The sequence below is a fragment of the Micrasema longulum genome, unplaced genomic scaffold (assembly GCF_059751315.1).
Source record: "Micrasema longulum isolate JH-2025_06_02 unplaced genomic scaffold, ASM5975131v1 h1tg001048l, whole genome shotgun sequence".
NCBI lineage: Eukaryota > Metazoa > Arthropoda > Insecta > Trichoptera > Brachycentridae > Micrasema > Micrasema longulum.
This window is the reverse complement of record NW_028278236.1, coordinates 41834-59343: the sequence shown is the minus strand read 5'-3', so window position 1 is coordinate 59343 and position 17510 is coordinate 41834. Positions and strand designations below refer to the sequence as shown.

At 31.9% G+C, this 17510-nt stretch overlaps 1 protein-coding gene across 3 annotated transcripts in view; it reads left to right on the top strand.

Annotated features, from left to right (window-relative positions):
* The first annotated feature begins 11513 nt into the window (after positions 1–11513).
* The window catches only part of LOC148277333 (spermine oxidase-like), a 41215-nt gene continuing 35218 nt past the window's right edge, over positions 11514–17510 (top strand). For all 3 annotated transcript variants that reach the window (XR_015823513.1, XM_088232986.1, XM_088232987.1), the window contains exons 1-3: positions 11514–12059; positions 12967–13137; positions 15282–15506. Coding sequence is in view for 2 of the 3 variants with exons in the window: in XM_088232986.1 (XP_088089112.1) it covers positions 12049–12059; positions 12967–13137; positions 15282–15506 (407 nt within the window). In the remaining variant the exon portion in view is untranslated. The remainder of the gene's footprint in view (positions 12060–12966; positions 13138–15281; positions 15507–17510) is intronic.

The window sequence follows — 17510 nt, the reverse complement described above, 5'->3', positions numbered from 1 at the left end:
TAGATTTTGTATATTTGAGTCGTATATTCGGTGTTATATATGAGAAGGCTTTTTTCATCAAGTAGATAATTAAATAGGATTTTTTGTTATGTCTAATATGTGACATTCTCATTTGAAATAATCTGCTATTGTTATTTCGAAGTATTTTGTTATTTCACAGCTTTCAAATCTATACCATTTAGACTAGTTATAGGTTTGGGGTTTTTTGATCTGATGTGGAGAACTGTAGATTTGTTAACATAGTTTGAGAAGCCATTTCTTGGTCCATTCATGAATACTGTCCAGGTCATGCTGTAGTTGAGTTGAGTGAGTGAGTGGATTTGCATACAGCTTTGTATCATGTGCAAAAAATTTCGACTTTGACTTTATGATTGCTGGTAAATCTATAATGTAGAGTATGAAGAGAACCAAACCAAGTACGCATCCCTGTGGAACGCCACTTAATACTGGTTCTTTACGCGACAGTCCGTCATTAACTCAAATTTGGTATGTTCATTCGGTAAGGAAGACTTCAATCCAGTCGTAAACCATTCCTTGGATCCCATGTAGTACAGTTCGGCTAACAATCTTTTAGTTGGTACTCTGTCAAATGCCTTTTTGAAGTCTGGATAAATAATATCAATTTGGTTATTTTAATTATGTTCTACGGTCCATTCATCTAAACTCTTGAGGAGATTTGATATTGTGGATCTTCCTGGTATGAATCCGCGTTGCTCGTTGTTAATTATTTTGTTTTCCAATAAGGGCATTCGAAGTTTTTGAACAATTAACTTTTCTATGCATTTACATAGTATACTTGACAAGCTTATCGGTCTTTTCAATTTATTGATAACTTAAGCACCCATATTAACAATGTGTATTTTAATTCTAAGCCCCGTCTTTCTAAATCTATGAGAATTCTGAAACCATGGATAGCTATTGAGGTACTTAGATGCATTCGTAAGCGAGACAAACTTCATACATTTTGTAAATAAAATCTTAAGGTTTTATTAAAATTATAGGAATATTTGAAAAAAGATTTTAATAAGAGCCAAAACTATATACTCTAAAAATAAAATCATGGAAGCCGAAAAGGATAGCAGGAAAATTTGGAATATCATCAAGGAGATTTCTCATCCTCAAAAAGAAAGTCAGCCAAAACAAAATATTGCCGCTGATGGAAAAATGGCTTATATATATACATCGCTAACCACGTTAATTATTATTTTTCCTCTGTTGGGGCAGGTCTAGTGAAGAATATTTTAAAACTACGGAAAGTGATATTTCACTTAAGGTTGATAATTCAACCAATCTCAACCAATCTATTGAATAAATTTTCACCAGCAAACACGAAAGAAGTAATAGATACGCTATATTCTTTAAAAATATTAATAGTTCGGAAATTGATGGTCTAAGTACAAACATAATGAAATATCTTTAAAAGTAATTAAGCTTACCTATAACACATATAATGAATACTAGATTTGAATCAAAATGTTTTCCGTTTTACCTAAAAGAATCTTATATTATTCCTATTTATAAAGCTGGTGAAAAAACCCATGTATCAAATTATGGTCCCATCTCTCTCTTAAGTGTAATCACAATTATTTTTTTTAATTGTAAAAAAGGCTCCTAAATTTACTTAAGAGTAGCAATGCTCTTTTAAATAACCAATTTGGTTTCCGAGAGGGAAGAAGTACGGCATACGCAATAATTACTGTTATTCAAAATATTACACGAAGTCTTCATAACGGAAGAAAGCTCATTGCAGTATTTTTAGACCTTGCCAAAGCTTTTGACACGGTTACTCACCTAATTCTCATAAAACGAATACAACGTATTGGCATCAGAGATACAGCTCTTGTATTACTTTAAAAGCGCGAAGTACCAATTTGAGAATGGGAAGTTAACATTTATCATCAATTTTATCTTTTTTTTGAAAAAAGAAATATTTGCGTTCTTATGATTTTCCCGGATATTTAATTTTGAGGGCCATTTTCAACGAGTTGTAAATAACCCACTATTAGAAAATGGAATCTAGTGGGGTAGAGTGGGATTCGAACCACAGACCTTTGGTCCGTGAGTCCGAGACACTAGCCACAGGACCACAACCTGATTTACAAAGTTAAATTAAGTTTTCTATATGTTGTTCAAGCGATGGCGCGATATGTTAAGACCACCATAAGTGCTGCAATATAAAATTTTATTTTATGTTTATATTTATGTTTATTGTTATATTTATGTTTATTGTTATATTTTTTTTTATATTTATGTTCATGTTTATATGTTCATATGGTAGAATTGCTAGAATAAAAAAAAAAAAATAAAAAAAAAGCAGAATATGTATACAATTTTTCTTTTAAAAATATTTAATTATATGTTGCCGGCGGAGATACTTTCAATGTTCATGCAAATATGCCAATTTTCATACGATAATATCGGTTTTTCTTTATAGACAGTAAAATATAATTCTGTTAGCTTCCCATTGTATGTAATCGGGGCCCAGATAATGCTACGTATTTGTCTATGGAACTGCCGTTGGAATATTGATAGTTTTTCACTGCAATATTTCATGTTCCTGGACTGGCACCTGAAGCATAAGGCACATCACTGATCACCTTACCTTCATGTAGCAGATGATGATGGATATACCCCGAATTAAGTAAACCTACGCAGCACCCTATGCATCATTAGGTGAAAGTTTTTTTTTCACTGTTACAATATAGAGGTATAAATATAATTACTTTTTTTTAATTTGTTGCAACAGAGTTGCTATTTTCTTCCTGCGACAGGGATAATATTTATCGTCGGTCTACCTTTTCGGGGCCGTACTGCCACTGTGCCACTATGCGTACATCTCTCTGTTCCCTGTCTCGCAACATTCATCCTCATGGCCATATTGCAAACACGAATGGCAACAAAAACTGTATCTTGTTTTATCGCAATGGCCCATGTCTATCAAAGTAATTTTGTAAGTATTATAAAGTAAGATTAGATGTTTATTATCATTATTTTTACATTTCCTAACTCCGACGCCCTTCATGTAAGTCACCAAACGATAAATCCCATAATCATGCATATGGCACCGCTTACTTTAAAGTTATTAACTACATCAATTTAATCAAGTCACAGTGAAATTATTGTTATTAGGTAGGTACGTACTACTCATAACCATATTGCAAATTGCAAACCCGAATGGCAGCAAAAACTGTATCTGCTTTTATCGCAATAGCCTATGTCTATTTAAACCCTTTTTCTCTTACATCACATCACATTACATACTTTAATATTGTTATTTTTAATCAAATTTTTAAACTGAATTTTTTATTACTGCTAATATTGATTTAATTACATTTTATTAACTACATTTAGTTTAAAATCTTCTCTTAATATTGCGTTTTAAAATTTTGAAGATTACTTGATATACTCGTTATTATTTCTTTTTTCTCAGCTACGCTTGACATGTTTTAATACTTTCAAACTACCTTTAATTACTTTTAGAATTGCTTCTAAAAAGAATATGTTGCTCTTTTTATTGTAATGTGTCCTTATTTTTGAAGATGTTTTTAAAATTAACTTAAATTAATAAATTAAATTCATTGTATTTTTTTTTAAAGTTTTTTCTTGTCGTTTCTTTTTTGAATCCCTTAAAAATGCGTTTATTTATACATATATATTTTCCTTTTAACAATTTATTTTTTGCATTTGAGAACGTTTTTTTTTTATATTTTAATTCGTACCTTTTAATAATTACTTTTATATAATTATATTATTTCCATTTATGTAAATACGTTAGTAGTAGTTATACAAACTTATAAAAATAACTTTTTTTCTTAGATTTGAATTTTTAACCATCTTTCATTTATCTTTTTTTTACTCCTTTTTTGCACTCTATTTTTTTTTCTGCTCTACGAGATATTGTGTTTGTTTTTACGTTACATTTTATTTTATTACCTAAGACCATTATTTGAGTTATTTTATTACAAAAATGACGCTATATAAGTTTTCCACAATAATAATATTTACAAAACTCTCCCCAGACCGGTTATTGAATTTGGTGCCGAGTGCTGGGTTTAATGACCAAAAGAGATGAAAACACGGTATTGGTATTTAAATGAAAAATATTAAGGAAGATATTTGGTGCTGTTAACCAAAACGGAGTGTGGAGGAGACGGTTTAATCGTGAATTCGAGGCACTCTTTAGCGAACCCAACATTGCACAATTCATAAAAATAAGAAGATTACAATGGTTGGGCCATGTGAACAGAATGAATGATAATCGTACCCCAAAAAAGATTCTTCATACTACTCCGGAAGGCAGACAAAACAGAGGCAGACCAAAATTAGGATGGCTGGATAATGTGAAAAGTGACATCAGAGCAATTAGCCTGACGAACTGGAGAAGAGCCGCAAGGTGCAGGAAAGAATGGAGACAGATTCTGGAGGAGGCCAGGGCTCACAACCGGCTGTACCGCCACTGATCACGATGATGACATGAAATTGTTAATTTTCGAATATATATTTTTTTTCAAAATACAAAAAATTAACCATACCTTCATAATAATTGTATTCCCATGAGTTAGCAAACTCATTCTGGGAAAGTTACGATTAATAAGATTATCTGATATGAAGATTTATACATAATTAAAACAAAAATGGACGAATCACGAGGACTTTTTTAAAAACAAATCATAATATAAATATTACCTAACACAAGCTTACATAAGTCAAGGGTTATCGAGAAATAGTTTTAGGAAATGACTTTTTAATGTTATTTGATTATTATTGGTAGACTGATAAGAAATTGATTAGTGAACCAGCAGAAGGTTACGTTGAGTGGAGTAATGTAAATAAGTGGCCTCAATCCGAATTTAGAGGAGTGTACAGTGTACAGTGTACAGAGGGTTACAGTTACGAGATCGTGTACGATGATTATGTACATCTCTGTTGAATTTTAGTGTTAAATTAGAGTTCAATTTATTTTGTAATATTTGTAAAAAAGTGTTTGTTATTTCATATATAAATAAAATACTTAATGGGATTATATTAGCTTCGAACGTTCCTTGAAATACATAATTACATTTAAAACATATATAAAAACAGAGATGGATCGCATTATTTCCTTCTCTTAAATGTTATCCATCTCTGTTGTTATTAATTTGTTAATCTTAATAAACTCCTTAGGATAAACTCCTAACTTTTTGTTAGAATAATGCTATACTGTCAAAGATATGTGTTGTTCAGGGTCCGTATTCTAATGAGAAGTTAAAATGTATCTTCGATTAATTTTATCTACAAAGTAAAATTACCTGTCTTCTTTATGAAAAATGTAATAGGTTTACATTTTTTCTTCTAAATATGTTTAATTACCGTGTATCGGACATCGCCGCTCGTATGGCAAAAAAGGCGGAATGCGGCGGCAAGTGACGATCATTTAAAACATCATCAAACCTAGCGGCCCTTGTTGGGGCTCATAGACCGAGGCGATTTCTACACGTGGAAAAATGTTCAACTGAGCGCTGAGAAATCCTTAGACCTCGATGGCAGTTGAAGCTTCGCGAATCATCCTTAGGGCTACACGCGGCGCTTCAACCAGAGCGGCCAGCACCGGTGTTTTTACAAGTTTTTCTATATGTTAGTTTTCTTGCTTATTTCGGCTAGTAGTCTCGATTTTGTAATCTAATAAGCTGCCACTTTAATAAAGACGGTTAATTATGTCACTTGCGGGGGCAGACGTTAGAATATCGAGACTCTAGCCATAAATATATGTAGGATTATGAGGTACTAGGCCTCACTGAATCCCATTAAAACGTGTGTCACCCTTTTAATCGGTATCTAGGATCTTTTTCCGTGTTATTTATGTATTAATTGGGACACGGGAATGATGTCTACATACTTCATTTTTTATAAAATGTATACCGAGGGTGTATGACTTTAAAAGTTCTGATGTAAAAATAAAATATAAGAATGTCCAGCCAATGAGAGAGCGTCCTACGCGTTAATCCAGGGCAGCCCGACCCCCTCTCGTTCTCTCCTGCGGCTTAGGTATGCTGTCCCGCACCCTGTCCGACAACGACATGGTGCAAATCATTTAACAAAACGTTTTGTTTTGTAAAGTTTGTTTTTCGTGAATAAAGTTGTGTATAAATCAAGACTAAGCGTGTTTTATTGGAATTACGCCCTCTCCGCCTTCGACTCCACCGCCTGCTCTTCTTTGAGGATATCACCGCCGACCCAGCCAGAGAAGCCTATCTCATCCTAGATAGCCGGACTACAGCAGCTACAGAGCCACCTCTATCTACAGTTCAATTATACACACGGCGAGGTGTCGTGTATATACCGGTTACCGACTATGATACTTTGAATTTTCATACAAATGTAGGGTTTTGGTTGTTGAGGGTTAGAGCTCCTACCCCAGTTAGAGATTGACGGGAGACACGAGGTTGCTGTTAACTGCGTGTTCATTACATGGCGAATACATAATGAATTTAATTATGCCGCGCGAGTGTTTTTTTTTTTCCTCTTGTTCCCGTTATTCATTGCTTTGCTATGCATACAACGTTTTTTTCCTGGTATGTATATTTTGCACAATATTTATTTTTCACGGGTCTGAATCAATGCCTTCATTATTTTTTTTCATTTTTGTCACTATGGCCTAAAGGCCTAAAGAAAGTCAATGTATTTTTCGGCAGTGGCTTCATTTTTTATTACTTCCTCTGGGTTTTTTTAAAAATTTGGCCGTATTGTGGGCACATTTGTATGCAGTTTAACCTCTCGGCGTCAAACATAGGACAATCATGTAATATATCGAGTACGTCCTGAGAGCTGAGTCCATCGCAAGGGCCATTGATAGGAATCCCATAAACTGATATCTCCAAGAAATTATATCCAATCTCACTATTAGTAGTACTATAAAGCGTCTTGACTGATACTTTTTCCAACGAAATCCAAAAAAGTTTTATGAGTAGTTTTCTTAAATACGCTTTGCCACCATCTAAAATATCGCACTCTTTAAGGGCCGGGTGGCCGGGAGTTTTTCACTATCGGAACCATTTTTTTTATTGCATAGAATTTGTGGGTTTTTTGTCGTATTGCTCCTTTACAAAAAACGTATACAATAATGTTCTTCTTATATGGAACTCGCTCCCCTTTTGTTGTTGCAAATAATGCACGTCCTGTCGTATCATTCTTTTGATACTGCTTGCAGATACGCCGCCGCCAGTTGCCTAGCTTGCAGACTGAATAACATTATAATTCAATTAATATTTTATTTTAAGAGACTTTAAATGTGCAGTAATATTAAAAACTATTTTCCTCACCTGCCAAAGTAATGGCCAGAATGACCGAAACGAGAGTTGGTCGGTTTATCCATTTAATTAAAAATATATCGTGGGATACGGGCTTAAACTTCGTAGCAAGAGACACGCGTCTGCGCAGTTTCTTGACCTTGGATTAAGCGAAGTATACGTACTCGGGCACTTATCGGGAACTTATAACGCGAAACTTATTCGGGAATTTTGGGAATTAACTGGGAATTTATGATTTTTAACTTAATAATGCCTGTTGTTTTTTAAATATTGTTTTAATGTATGTTAAAATCTATCTTTCACATGTCTAAAAAGTGCATAAATGCATACAGATTTTTAAATTCCCGTAAATTCCTGGTCACCGGGAATGTTCCCGCCAAGCGAAACATTCCGGGAATGGCACATCAGTAGTTACCACCCCCTTAGGTCTCTTTATAGACCGTGTTCGTTTTTTTCTACGTGTCTCTCTAGTAGGAACGATGTTAACGTAATGCAGGGCGTTTATCTCGTCATTATGTGCAATACTGTTAGTCTTGTACTCAATATTTACTATAAAATTATGACTTGCTTCAATGGTCGTTGCACTATATTTCAGGAGAAATTATTTAGCACCTGTGTATGTCATCGATTATGAACCCCATCATGGACTATAAACCCCACACAAATAAACACATTTTTGTACATAAATATCGATGTTAGTTTATACCGTCTCGATATGTACCGATGAAGATAACACTTATAATTGCGGTCCAGGGCCGGCTATCTTCATCGGTATATATTGAGATGGTATAAACTTCAATATTTATGTAGGAAAATGTGTATATTTGTATGAAAATTTAAAATTTCTTAGTCGGTAGGCGGTAATTGAAAATGTTTTGAAAAAAAAATCCATACGCATTCTATTTTTCATACAGAAAACTTCATTTTACTTTGTAAATAAAATTGAAGATAAATTTTAAATTCCCATCAGGATACGTACCCTGGGGTGGTATTCTAAACGCAAAAGCGCGCGTAGAGAACGTATTTTTAACGTGTATTTATGTACTTAATACACCCTAATAGAGCGATCTCTTCGCGCGGTATACTGTTCAGAATACCAGCCCAGGCGTGGATTTCATTTCCTCAATGGGAACCACAGCTACTTTTTTTTAAAGTAGAAAATTTTAAATTTTCGGTTGGTTTTTAATCGTTTAAAATTATTTCATCTTCTTAAAGCACGTTATTAGTGACTATGTATGAAACATAAAAAATCATATTAAATTGCGATTGCGAAAAAAAGTTATTTGAGGTTACTAGGTGCTGATTCCCCGTTCTCCCCTACATACATATGTATTATAGACGGGTCAAAATGACATAAACGCTTTTTTTTAACTACCTACTATAAAACACTCGCAATACATTCACCCTGTTTGACGTTTAAACATAAACTGGTAAAAGTGGGAAGTGGGAATACCAAAAATATGAGACCGATTTCTCATAGTTTGCCGGTATAGTTTGTGAAAATAAGTTATGTATGGGTGATTTGAATTCAAACATAGTAGTGAGAATAAAATACAAAAAATGCGTTTTATGATGAAAAGCACATAAATATTTTCATGGTTAAAGACTATGGATAAAGAGTAAAGAATATCGATTTCTCTTTGGAATCTAACTAGAATCTAAAAATAATTCGAGGGCAAAATTAAATTTCCCAAATTACCACAAAATATGGTTCAAATATACGTGTTGCCGGTATGGAAAAAGACACGATAAATGTATTTTGATACTTTACAAATATTCCTTACAATCATTATCAATGGCTAGTTAAATAAATAAAAAAAATCACCAGGGTTTTTAAATATTTCAAAATACAAATGACTGTTTGCTGCTTTAGTCAGATATTGATTATTTTAATATGTGGTACAAAACCAGCTACCTAGAATTAAATATTAAAAAATGTAAAAAAATGTATTTTATAGAATGAAAAAACCTATCTCCTTTGATTACAAAATAGAAAATATTAATTTAGATGTAGTCAAGTCTATTAAGAACCTTGGAGGTATCATGAACTGTAAACTTACCTTTAATGAACATATTGATTCTATGATTAACAAGTCTCTAAAACTCTTGGGTTTTGTTAGCAGGACATCTAGTGACTTTACTAATATGTTCACGGTTAAAACCACGTTAAAATACTATATTGCTCACTTGTTCGTCCTCTTTTAGAATATGCATCCGTGATCTGGTCTCCCTTCTATGTAGGTCGGATAAATCATATTGAATCGGTGCAACATTGTTTGCTAAGAAAAGTAGCATGGATGATTGGCCTCGAGAGAGGAAACTACACTTACGGAGAAATGGAGTCAATGTTAAAAATCTCAAGCCTACAAAAACGTAGAAATAACATTGACTCCATATTTATGTTTAATTACTTGAGGTAGTAAATTTTTTTTTGTCCTAGCTTTAATTTTATTTAGTTGTAATTTATTTTATCAGTGCCTATATTTATTATAAGAAATTGTATTTACCATTGTTAGAATGGACTGCATAAGTCCGTCAAATAAATAAATAAATGACTTCCTGACAATATATACAACAAACTTTATTCCAAAACTTAAGGTGGATTGTAAGATAACAGTGAACACAAACATTCAAGACCGTCGAAATAAAACCGACCTTCTAGTCCTGTTTGAAATTTTCAACTCACTCTTTGATGCGCCTGAACTTCTGAGCTCAATAAAATAAAATATCCAAACTAGAAACCTCAGACAAAACTTACTATTTCATGTCGATAACCGGATAACCATATAACTAACTATGGTTTTTATTTTCTTATGCCCAGAATTCTTAGGCCTGCCAACAAACATACCAGTCTTGATTTTTTCAATATGTCTTCTTTCATACGATCACTGAATCAAATTCAATTATAAACACCTCTCTCCCGCTTTCATTCCCACCAAGTCTTCTATATACCATTGTGTCTTTTTACTCTATTTTATAATAATTTTCTATGCATACATATGTCCTTTAAAATGCCCTTTGGGCATGTATATAAATAAATAATGATGAAAATATGTCCTAAATGCCTCATAACGGAAGTAAAAACTTCTTTAGCGATTGTAATCAATTCTATGACGGGTTTATTGGTAAAAGTAAAATCTTTCAAACAAAAACATACTTGTACATTAGTTAGATAAGCACTTACAAATTTTAAAAAACTGATGTAAAAATCAGTATGTAACACGCTTCATATATTTTACTTTTTCAATGTCTAAGAAAATTTATGATTATTCCCTTAAAAAAACCAAACCTGCACATATGGAAATACTACAAAATCTAAATATTTTTTTCAAACTGGCAACACAAAACAAATAGGTGTCTGCGCATATTCTAGTATGCAGATTTTCCATAATATTCCATGATGTTCCATGACATTCTATAGGGGTTAAAGGAAGGGGCTTTATACACGAGGCTTCATATAATAGGCTAGGTGAAAATTAGTGTTTCGGTGGTATTGGTGAAATGAACTTTATGGTGGTATTAGTTAAATTGGCCGTAGACAATAATACTTGCAGATGAAGCGTATAAAAAATAATTCGCACAGACCTACAAAATGTAAAAAAAAATATTCGTATAGTTTTTCAACAAACAGTCTAGTCTCAGAAAATTGAATATTCGAGGTTCGCTTAATGGCTACTTGTTTCGTATTTTCTTACGAACGTAAACAGACATTATTATTAATAGACTTAATACATAATTACTTATTTATGTTAAGGGAAGATGTTTTGGAAAAAAAATCACTATCTAAAAACATGTTTTTGATAATACATTTTTTGTTTTATTCCATTTGACTAATGAAAAAAATATTGTTCACCTTAAGATTTGCAAATGATTTAATAACTTTTTATTTTCTAAAACATAAGTTTAAATAGTTGTTTACATAGTCATTTTTATCCCGTTTTGAAATAATGTAAAAAACCACTACAATCATTATTTTACACGACGTATTCAGGATTAAGAAGAGTTAATTTTCATTATTGTGATTTATTACCAGAAAACTTTCCAGAATTCAGTATTTTTGCCACAGGTACCTACCTACCTATCACACAAGCTAAAATAATAAACATCGCATTATTTATTCGTAGGTACAAATGTTTCTTTTTTTTATTTGTTGTCTCTGGTTTGTAGTGTACATAGATTGCATAATCTTTGGTGTAAATGTATTAAAATCTATATTATCTTTGCTCTTTTCACATGAATACACGCAATGACATACACATTGACGTGCACATTGACATCATTACAATCACACATTGCACACATTCATATAATATTGACATTTGACGTTTCTGTATTTTCGAGCTCGTGCCGATAAGTTTTAAGTGCAAAACTTCTGTGTGTTGGTGATTGTTTGTTTTTTTAAAATTTATAATCTAGTGACGTCCGACATACCTTCCTTCTTTCCTTGACTTTGGAAGCTTTATAGCGCCGAACACTGATAACGATTTGAATAAATAGAATACATAACCTAAAAGGACACAACATAACATAATAAATAACATCACGTGTACACATACTTTGTCAATCTAGTATTGGAGGCAGAGATGCGGCGTGATCTATAGATTGGAAGTTACAACGGTTGTAGTCGGCCTTTATCTCCCGGCAACTGCCATATAGGTTGCGATATAGTTTCTGGCGTGCAGTTTGCAGCCGCCGTTTGCCGTGTGCATTACAGTTCTGCGTTGGTGATTATTATGAAGAAAGGCTGAAAATCTTCTTCAAGATGAATCCAAAGTAAGTGAAATCATATTATCCATTGACACGTTTATTTGCAGTCCGTTTTCTCCAGAGTTTCTTCAATTTTAGCGATTTTTCTTTGTTGTGAAAAACTACACCCACCCTTAGCTTTTGTTAGCTGGTGAGCCATTGTGACTATAGTTTTCTATCAGTTAGCAATCAATAAATTATTAACCAATTGGAATAGTTATGTTACTGACAAGTAATTGTGGACTCTAAAGTGAAAATAGAGTTGGGTATGTTCATATAATCTAATATCACTTGGGGTGTTAGTTAAGACAGAATTTTTGTTGAAAAAAATATTTTTCCTACAGGTTTACAGTCTCTTTGAATTTCACTTTTGGAATCAGAAAAACTAAGTCTTAATGAATTTTCATTGTAGGAATATTTTATTATCACCCTTTTTCAGGTCACATCCCCCCTTTTGTCTGCCACCCCTTTGAACTCTCCCTTATAATCCTTTCATACAAACTCTATGCAGCTCAGATAGGTACATACATCCATATTACATGTATCTACTATATTACTCTTTGTAATCACAATTTTTTTCCGACTACATTTTTCCTGTAAGTAGAGTTTTTCGGTTATTTATTTTAGTTTTATTGTGAAATTATAACATCAGAATGAAAAACTAAATACAAATCCTAATTTTTTTACCTAAAAATTATTTAGGATTTAGTAAAACTGAGAGGAAAATGTTTTCAACTATGAAATCTTTGTATGTATATGTTTGTTTTAAGAAGATTGGCATAAATATGGAGAAAAAACCTTCCTTTTAAAGAGAATAATTTTAAATTAGCTAATCACAGTGAAGATGCTAGCTAATTTAGTAAAAAAAATAAGATTTTTAAACATTTTAGACTTTCCATATGTTAACAATTTTTTTTTTCTCTTTCATTTTTAGAAATGTGTATGATGTTATTGTTATCGGATGTGGTGCTTCGGGTATTGCAGCTCTGTCGAGACTGACTGAGTGCAACTTTAAAGCTCTTGGACTAGAAGCGGATTCCCGGATTGGGGGAAGAATTCACAGCGTGAAGTTGGGTGACGGATATATTGATTTGGGAGCTGAGTGGTAAGTGAATTTAACTCTAAATAAATCCTTCTTTGTCCTTGCCTGCACCCTATATGGAGCATATTGAGTTCACAAATCGCCTTCAGGTTAATCAATCAAGTACAATTCCCATGTCAGGTTTTTATCACATAGTTCAGACATGAACTGCCAACAGTGGACATTTACAACTAAGGAACAAGTTGTGAAATAGACAGATGTATGTGTTCCAGCCAGCCGAATCATCTCCAATTACTAATTTGTTGACAGAGGTTTCTGCATCCATTTTTTTTATAGTTGCAATTTTTTACCGAAGAAGGTGTTTAAAATATTGCGTATACCTACTTATTTTATAATATTTTTTACAGTTTCACATAGGTTATTATTATACTAACACTTCATAAGGATTGTATGCTATTTTTTGTCAATTTTTTAATACAATGTGTTCTGGAGGCAAGTGACCGGCTGTTGTCATATGAAATATATAAAAAAATATCGACAGAAAACTTAAAAAGAGAGGGTCTATCTCTTATAAGTAAAAAAATATTAATAAAACTAAAAAAATAAACAATTTTAGTCATGGCTCTTACAATTTTTTGAGAAATCTTTAGATTTTAGAAAATCGTTGTAAAAAAGAATAACTTTTAATTGTTATTGCATTGTTTTTACCATTAAAAGGAAAAATCATCCAAAAAAACAAGACAAGTTTTTGGAAAAAAAATATATGAAAACAAAAATTTTACATATTTTTTTAATTGGAAATTATGTAAATACCTATTTCTCTGGAAAATGTCCCTTTTTTAAATTTTCAATAAATTCTTTTTTTTTTCTACAAAAGCCTTTGTTGTTTTGCTTTTAATAGTTAAAATAATGCAACAAAAAGATTTCTCAAAAAAAGTTTAAGAGCTGTGACTAAAATAATTTATCTTCATTAATGACTTTTTTCTTTTAAAATGTAGACGCCCTGTTTCATGTTTTTTGTCAATGTCTTTTTTACAAATTTTTATATGACAATAGCCGGCCACTTGCCCCAAGAATAATTGTATAATTATTTGAATTTTACCTTGAAAAATAATGCAGAAGTTTAAAAAAAATATATTATTCGTTTTAATTTTTAAAAAAACAACTTTGTTTTTAACCACTTATAATTTTTCTTTACAGACCATAAATACACTGTAAATATTAAAAAATGAGTCATTAAAAACAAAGTTGTTTTATTTGAATTTAAAAATGAATGCTTTTAGATATAAAATCCTAAGAAATTGTGACAAAAGTAAAATAATTTTATTTCATCAAACGTGTTGCCTTAATCTGGGTCTATGATTAAGAGCAACACGATAAAAATGACAGTCCTAATAAATATGCTTCTTCACTATGTTGAAGGTGTATTATTTAGTAATGCTCTTGACTCAGTACAAAATGATAAAACTGATAAAAGTTTACCAGCTGCGTTAAGTATCATTATCTATAATTTTATTTATTTATTTGGGATGTGTATTCTTAATAGGTATTTGGTCGCCTAATAAATATATTTTTCTTGTCCCATGTCCACTTCCTAGATAACTCTGACTTTGTCAATTCATGCATCCCAAAGGTAGAGTGATTTTAATAACTGACAGTTTGTCTAATGGAATTGAAATCGCTGTTGGGAACGCACTTGAGATTGTCAGTTTGAAAACAATATGGAGATTGTATGTTTTTTTTTCATATTATGAAATATTTTTTACAAAAAGATAGTTTAAGAGTCCTCCTCTCTAGAGAAACCTGTTCTAAGAAGTTTGGAGTGATTAAACATTAAAATTATTACTCAATTAAAACAAATGCTGCTAATGAAACCTCTTCTCTACGGTGGCACCTTTCTTGGGTTTAAAACAGCAAATTATAGGAGTTTTGTGGATAGGTATATCAAAAGAATTCCGGGTGGACGGTGGTTTAACTTTGTAATGCATTCGGAAATACGGCAATGTACATGGATACATGTGACCCAGTAAGCAGAGTAACAGTTGTTACTAAATGTTTAATGCAGCACCAGTCAATCCCAACTGTTTTATGTTGCTGCCATTTTACATAACAGGCAACTGTTGGGTTAGTTGTAGATTGACTTGGTTTGACATCATGCAAATTTTTTTTTATGTATCACTTCTAATAACAATTATTTTTTCCCTTAGGTGTCACGGAGAAAATGATAATATCGTCTTTTCGTTGGCTGGAGACTTGAATGTTCTAAAGGAGCCAGTGGGAGAATACGTAATTACTTTCGTTGATTCTTCTGGCAAAGTCATGTCCTCTGAACTTTCTTCCAAGTTGAATGGAATATGGATGGATGTAGCTCACTCCACCAACTCAACAATGATAGGCACGCCTGAATCCCTTGGAAAACATTTTTCCGAGGTGTAAGTATTTCGTTTTATTTGAACATGTTTTTTTATATTTTTGTTTTTGTAAGCGAACGCTATAAGTTCGTAATAAGGACTCGTGGCTTTTACTAAATTTTATTATGTTCATATATTTTTTACAGCGTTTTGTACTTTTAAAACAACAATATTTTTTGTATATCAAAAAACCGTTTGCAGACTCTCCTTTACAAAGAGTCTTTTATTTTACAAAAATCATTAGTGAGCGAACTCTCTCCATACACCCGAAACCATTTTAAATACCGAGGGTCTTTTGATCAGTTTTGCTCATACTTTCAAATAATTGTCAAAAATCGAGTTACTTTTTCGGATTGTAGTTTCATAATCTGCGATTTTTTCAATAGAATTGAATTTATCTTTTAACACTTTTTTCTACCTTTCACTGTGAGTTTGATATTGTGTATAAAAGCTTATGTTGGATATTTTCATTATTTTTCATGATTGTAATTATACAAATGGTGTAATCCTATACGAAAAATCTTTTTCTTTTTTTGTTTTTGTATTTAATGTAAATTTTCTGATTCCCATTATAATTTTTATTTTGAAAAATTACTTAAGCGTTACTGAGACCTTTCATACAAGTCACAAAAAATATTAAATCTGAAATCATGCAATTAACGGCTCTTATTTCCCCCAGTTCAATTTAATCTTGTTACAATGAAAGAGTTGTTAGTGAAGTATTAATTATTATTAAGTATTATTATTGTACAATACTAATAATAGTTATAAAGGCAACTTTGATGGGAAAGGACAGCGCAAAAATGTTAGTTCAGTTCAAAAATCAACAGATGGAAGAATAGAAGAAATATGGATATTCAAATATAGACAGAATGGGGAACGTTACACAGTTTGTAAAGTGAACACTCAAAACAGCCAATGGCGACGGTCACGAGCACTGTAAATGCCTAAACTTCCATATACTCTTTTCAGAAATGTTATCTATTGATATTATTGAAACTTTCTACTTTGTAATAATTACTTCACACGTAAAATTTTCTATAAATAGCATAAAAAATACCTAAAAATCTTCTGTTTAATGCGAAACTGTCTTATTTTATAATAATAAACGTTTTATTCCAGAAGGCAAATAGAAGTGTAATATTGTATTGCACTCGAGCTTGGTGAAATTCTAAATCTTGTGTTTGAACTGTTGTGCAATAAAGAAGTCGTTAAAAGTCCATCCACTTTAGTTTTACTGGTGAATTTTGCTATATTGGACTGCAAAAATCAGTAGGCTCATTGTTTTTCCAACTCTCCTGAAACTTACGGATCTTGCATTTCAGGAGAGAATAAAAAAAGTAACTTCACCACTCTAAAATATTTCTGTTGCACTGCAGTATCTGGAAATCTTGAAGAGCTGTTAATATATGCATTGTTATTTGTCACCATTTTTTGACATTTGCGATATTGTCTATTTTATTTAAAGCTCACTGGTATAGATCGATGTGCAGTAGTACGCTCTGAATAAAAGTGTCTGAAGAATCAAATATAAATAAAAATATATAAAAAAATGTTATATTTTTGTATGTATCTCTATTATTTTATAATTTTTCTCTATCTATATCAGATACAACAACGAAACGTAATAATATATAGCAACTGCGCTTTCATATGTCAAATTGTTTCACGTTTAACAGGTTTTCTATCCCTGTAGGTGTAGAACATTACGAATGCACTTAGCAATTGTATTTAATTGTGCATTGTGAAGAAGATAAGAAAACCATCTAGAGAAGTCTACTTATGTTGAAAAGTAATTTGTATTTATTGAAGTTATGGTAATAAATTTCCAAGGTTGCACTTAATAAGCTATGATGCATTTGAGAACAATGGTCTGAGCTTACTAACAATTTATTTAGGTATCCAACATTTTAACGTTTTATGTTTGAAATAACTCGATGAATCACTTCTAAAATCATAGAATAAATCATTATTTTGTATATTTTGTTGCTGTTGGAAAAATAATGTGCATTGCTGATACTAAAT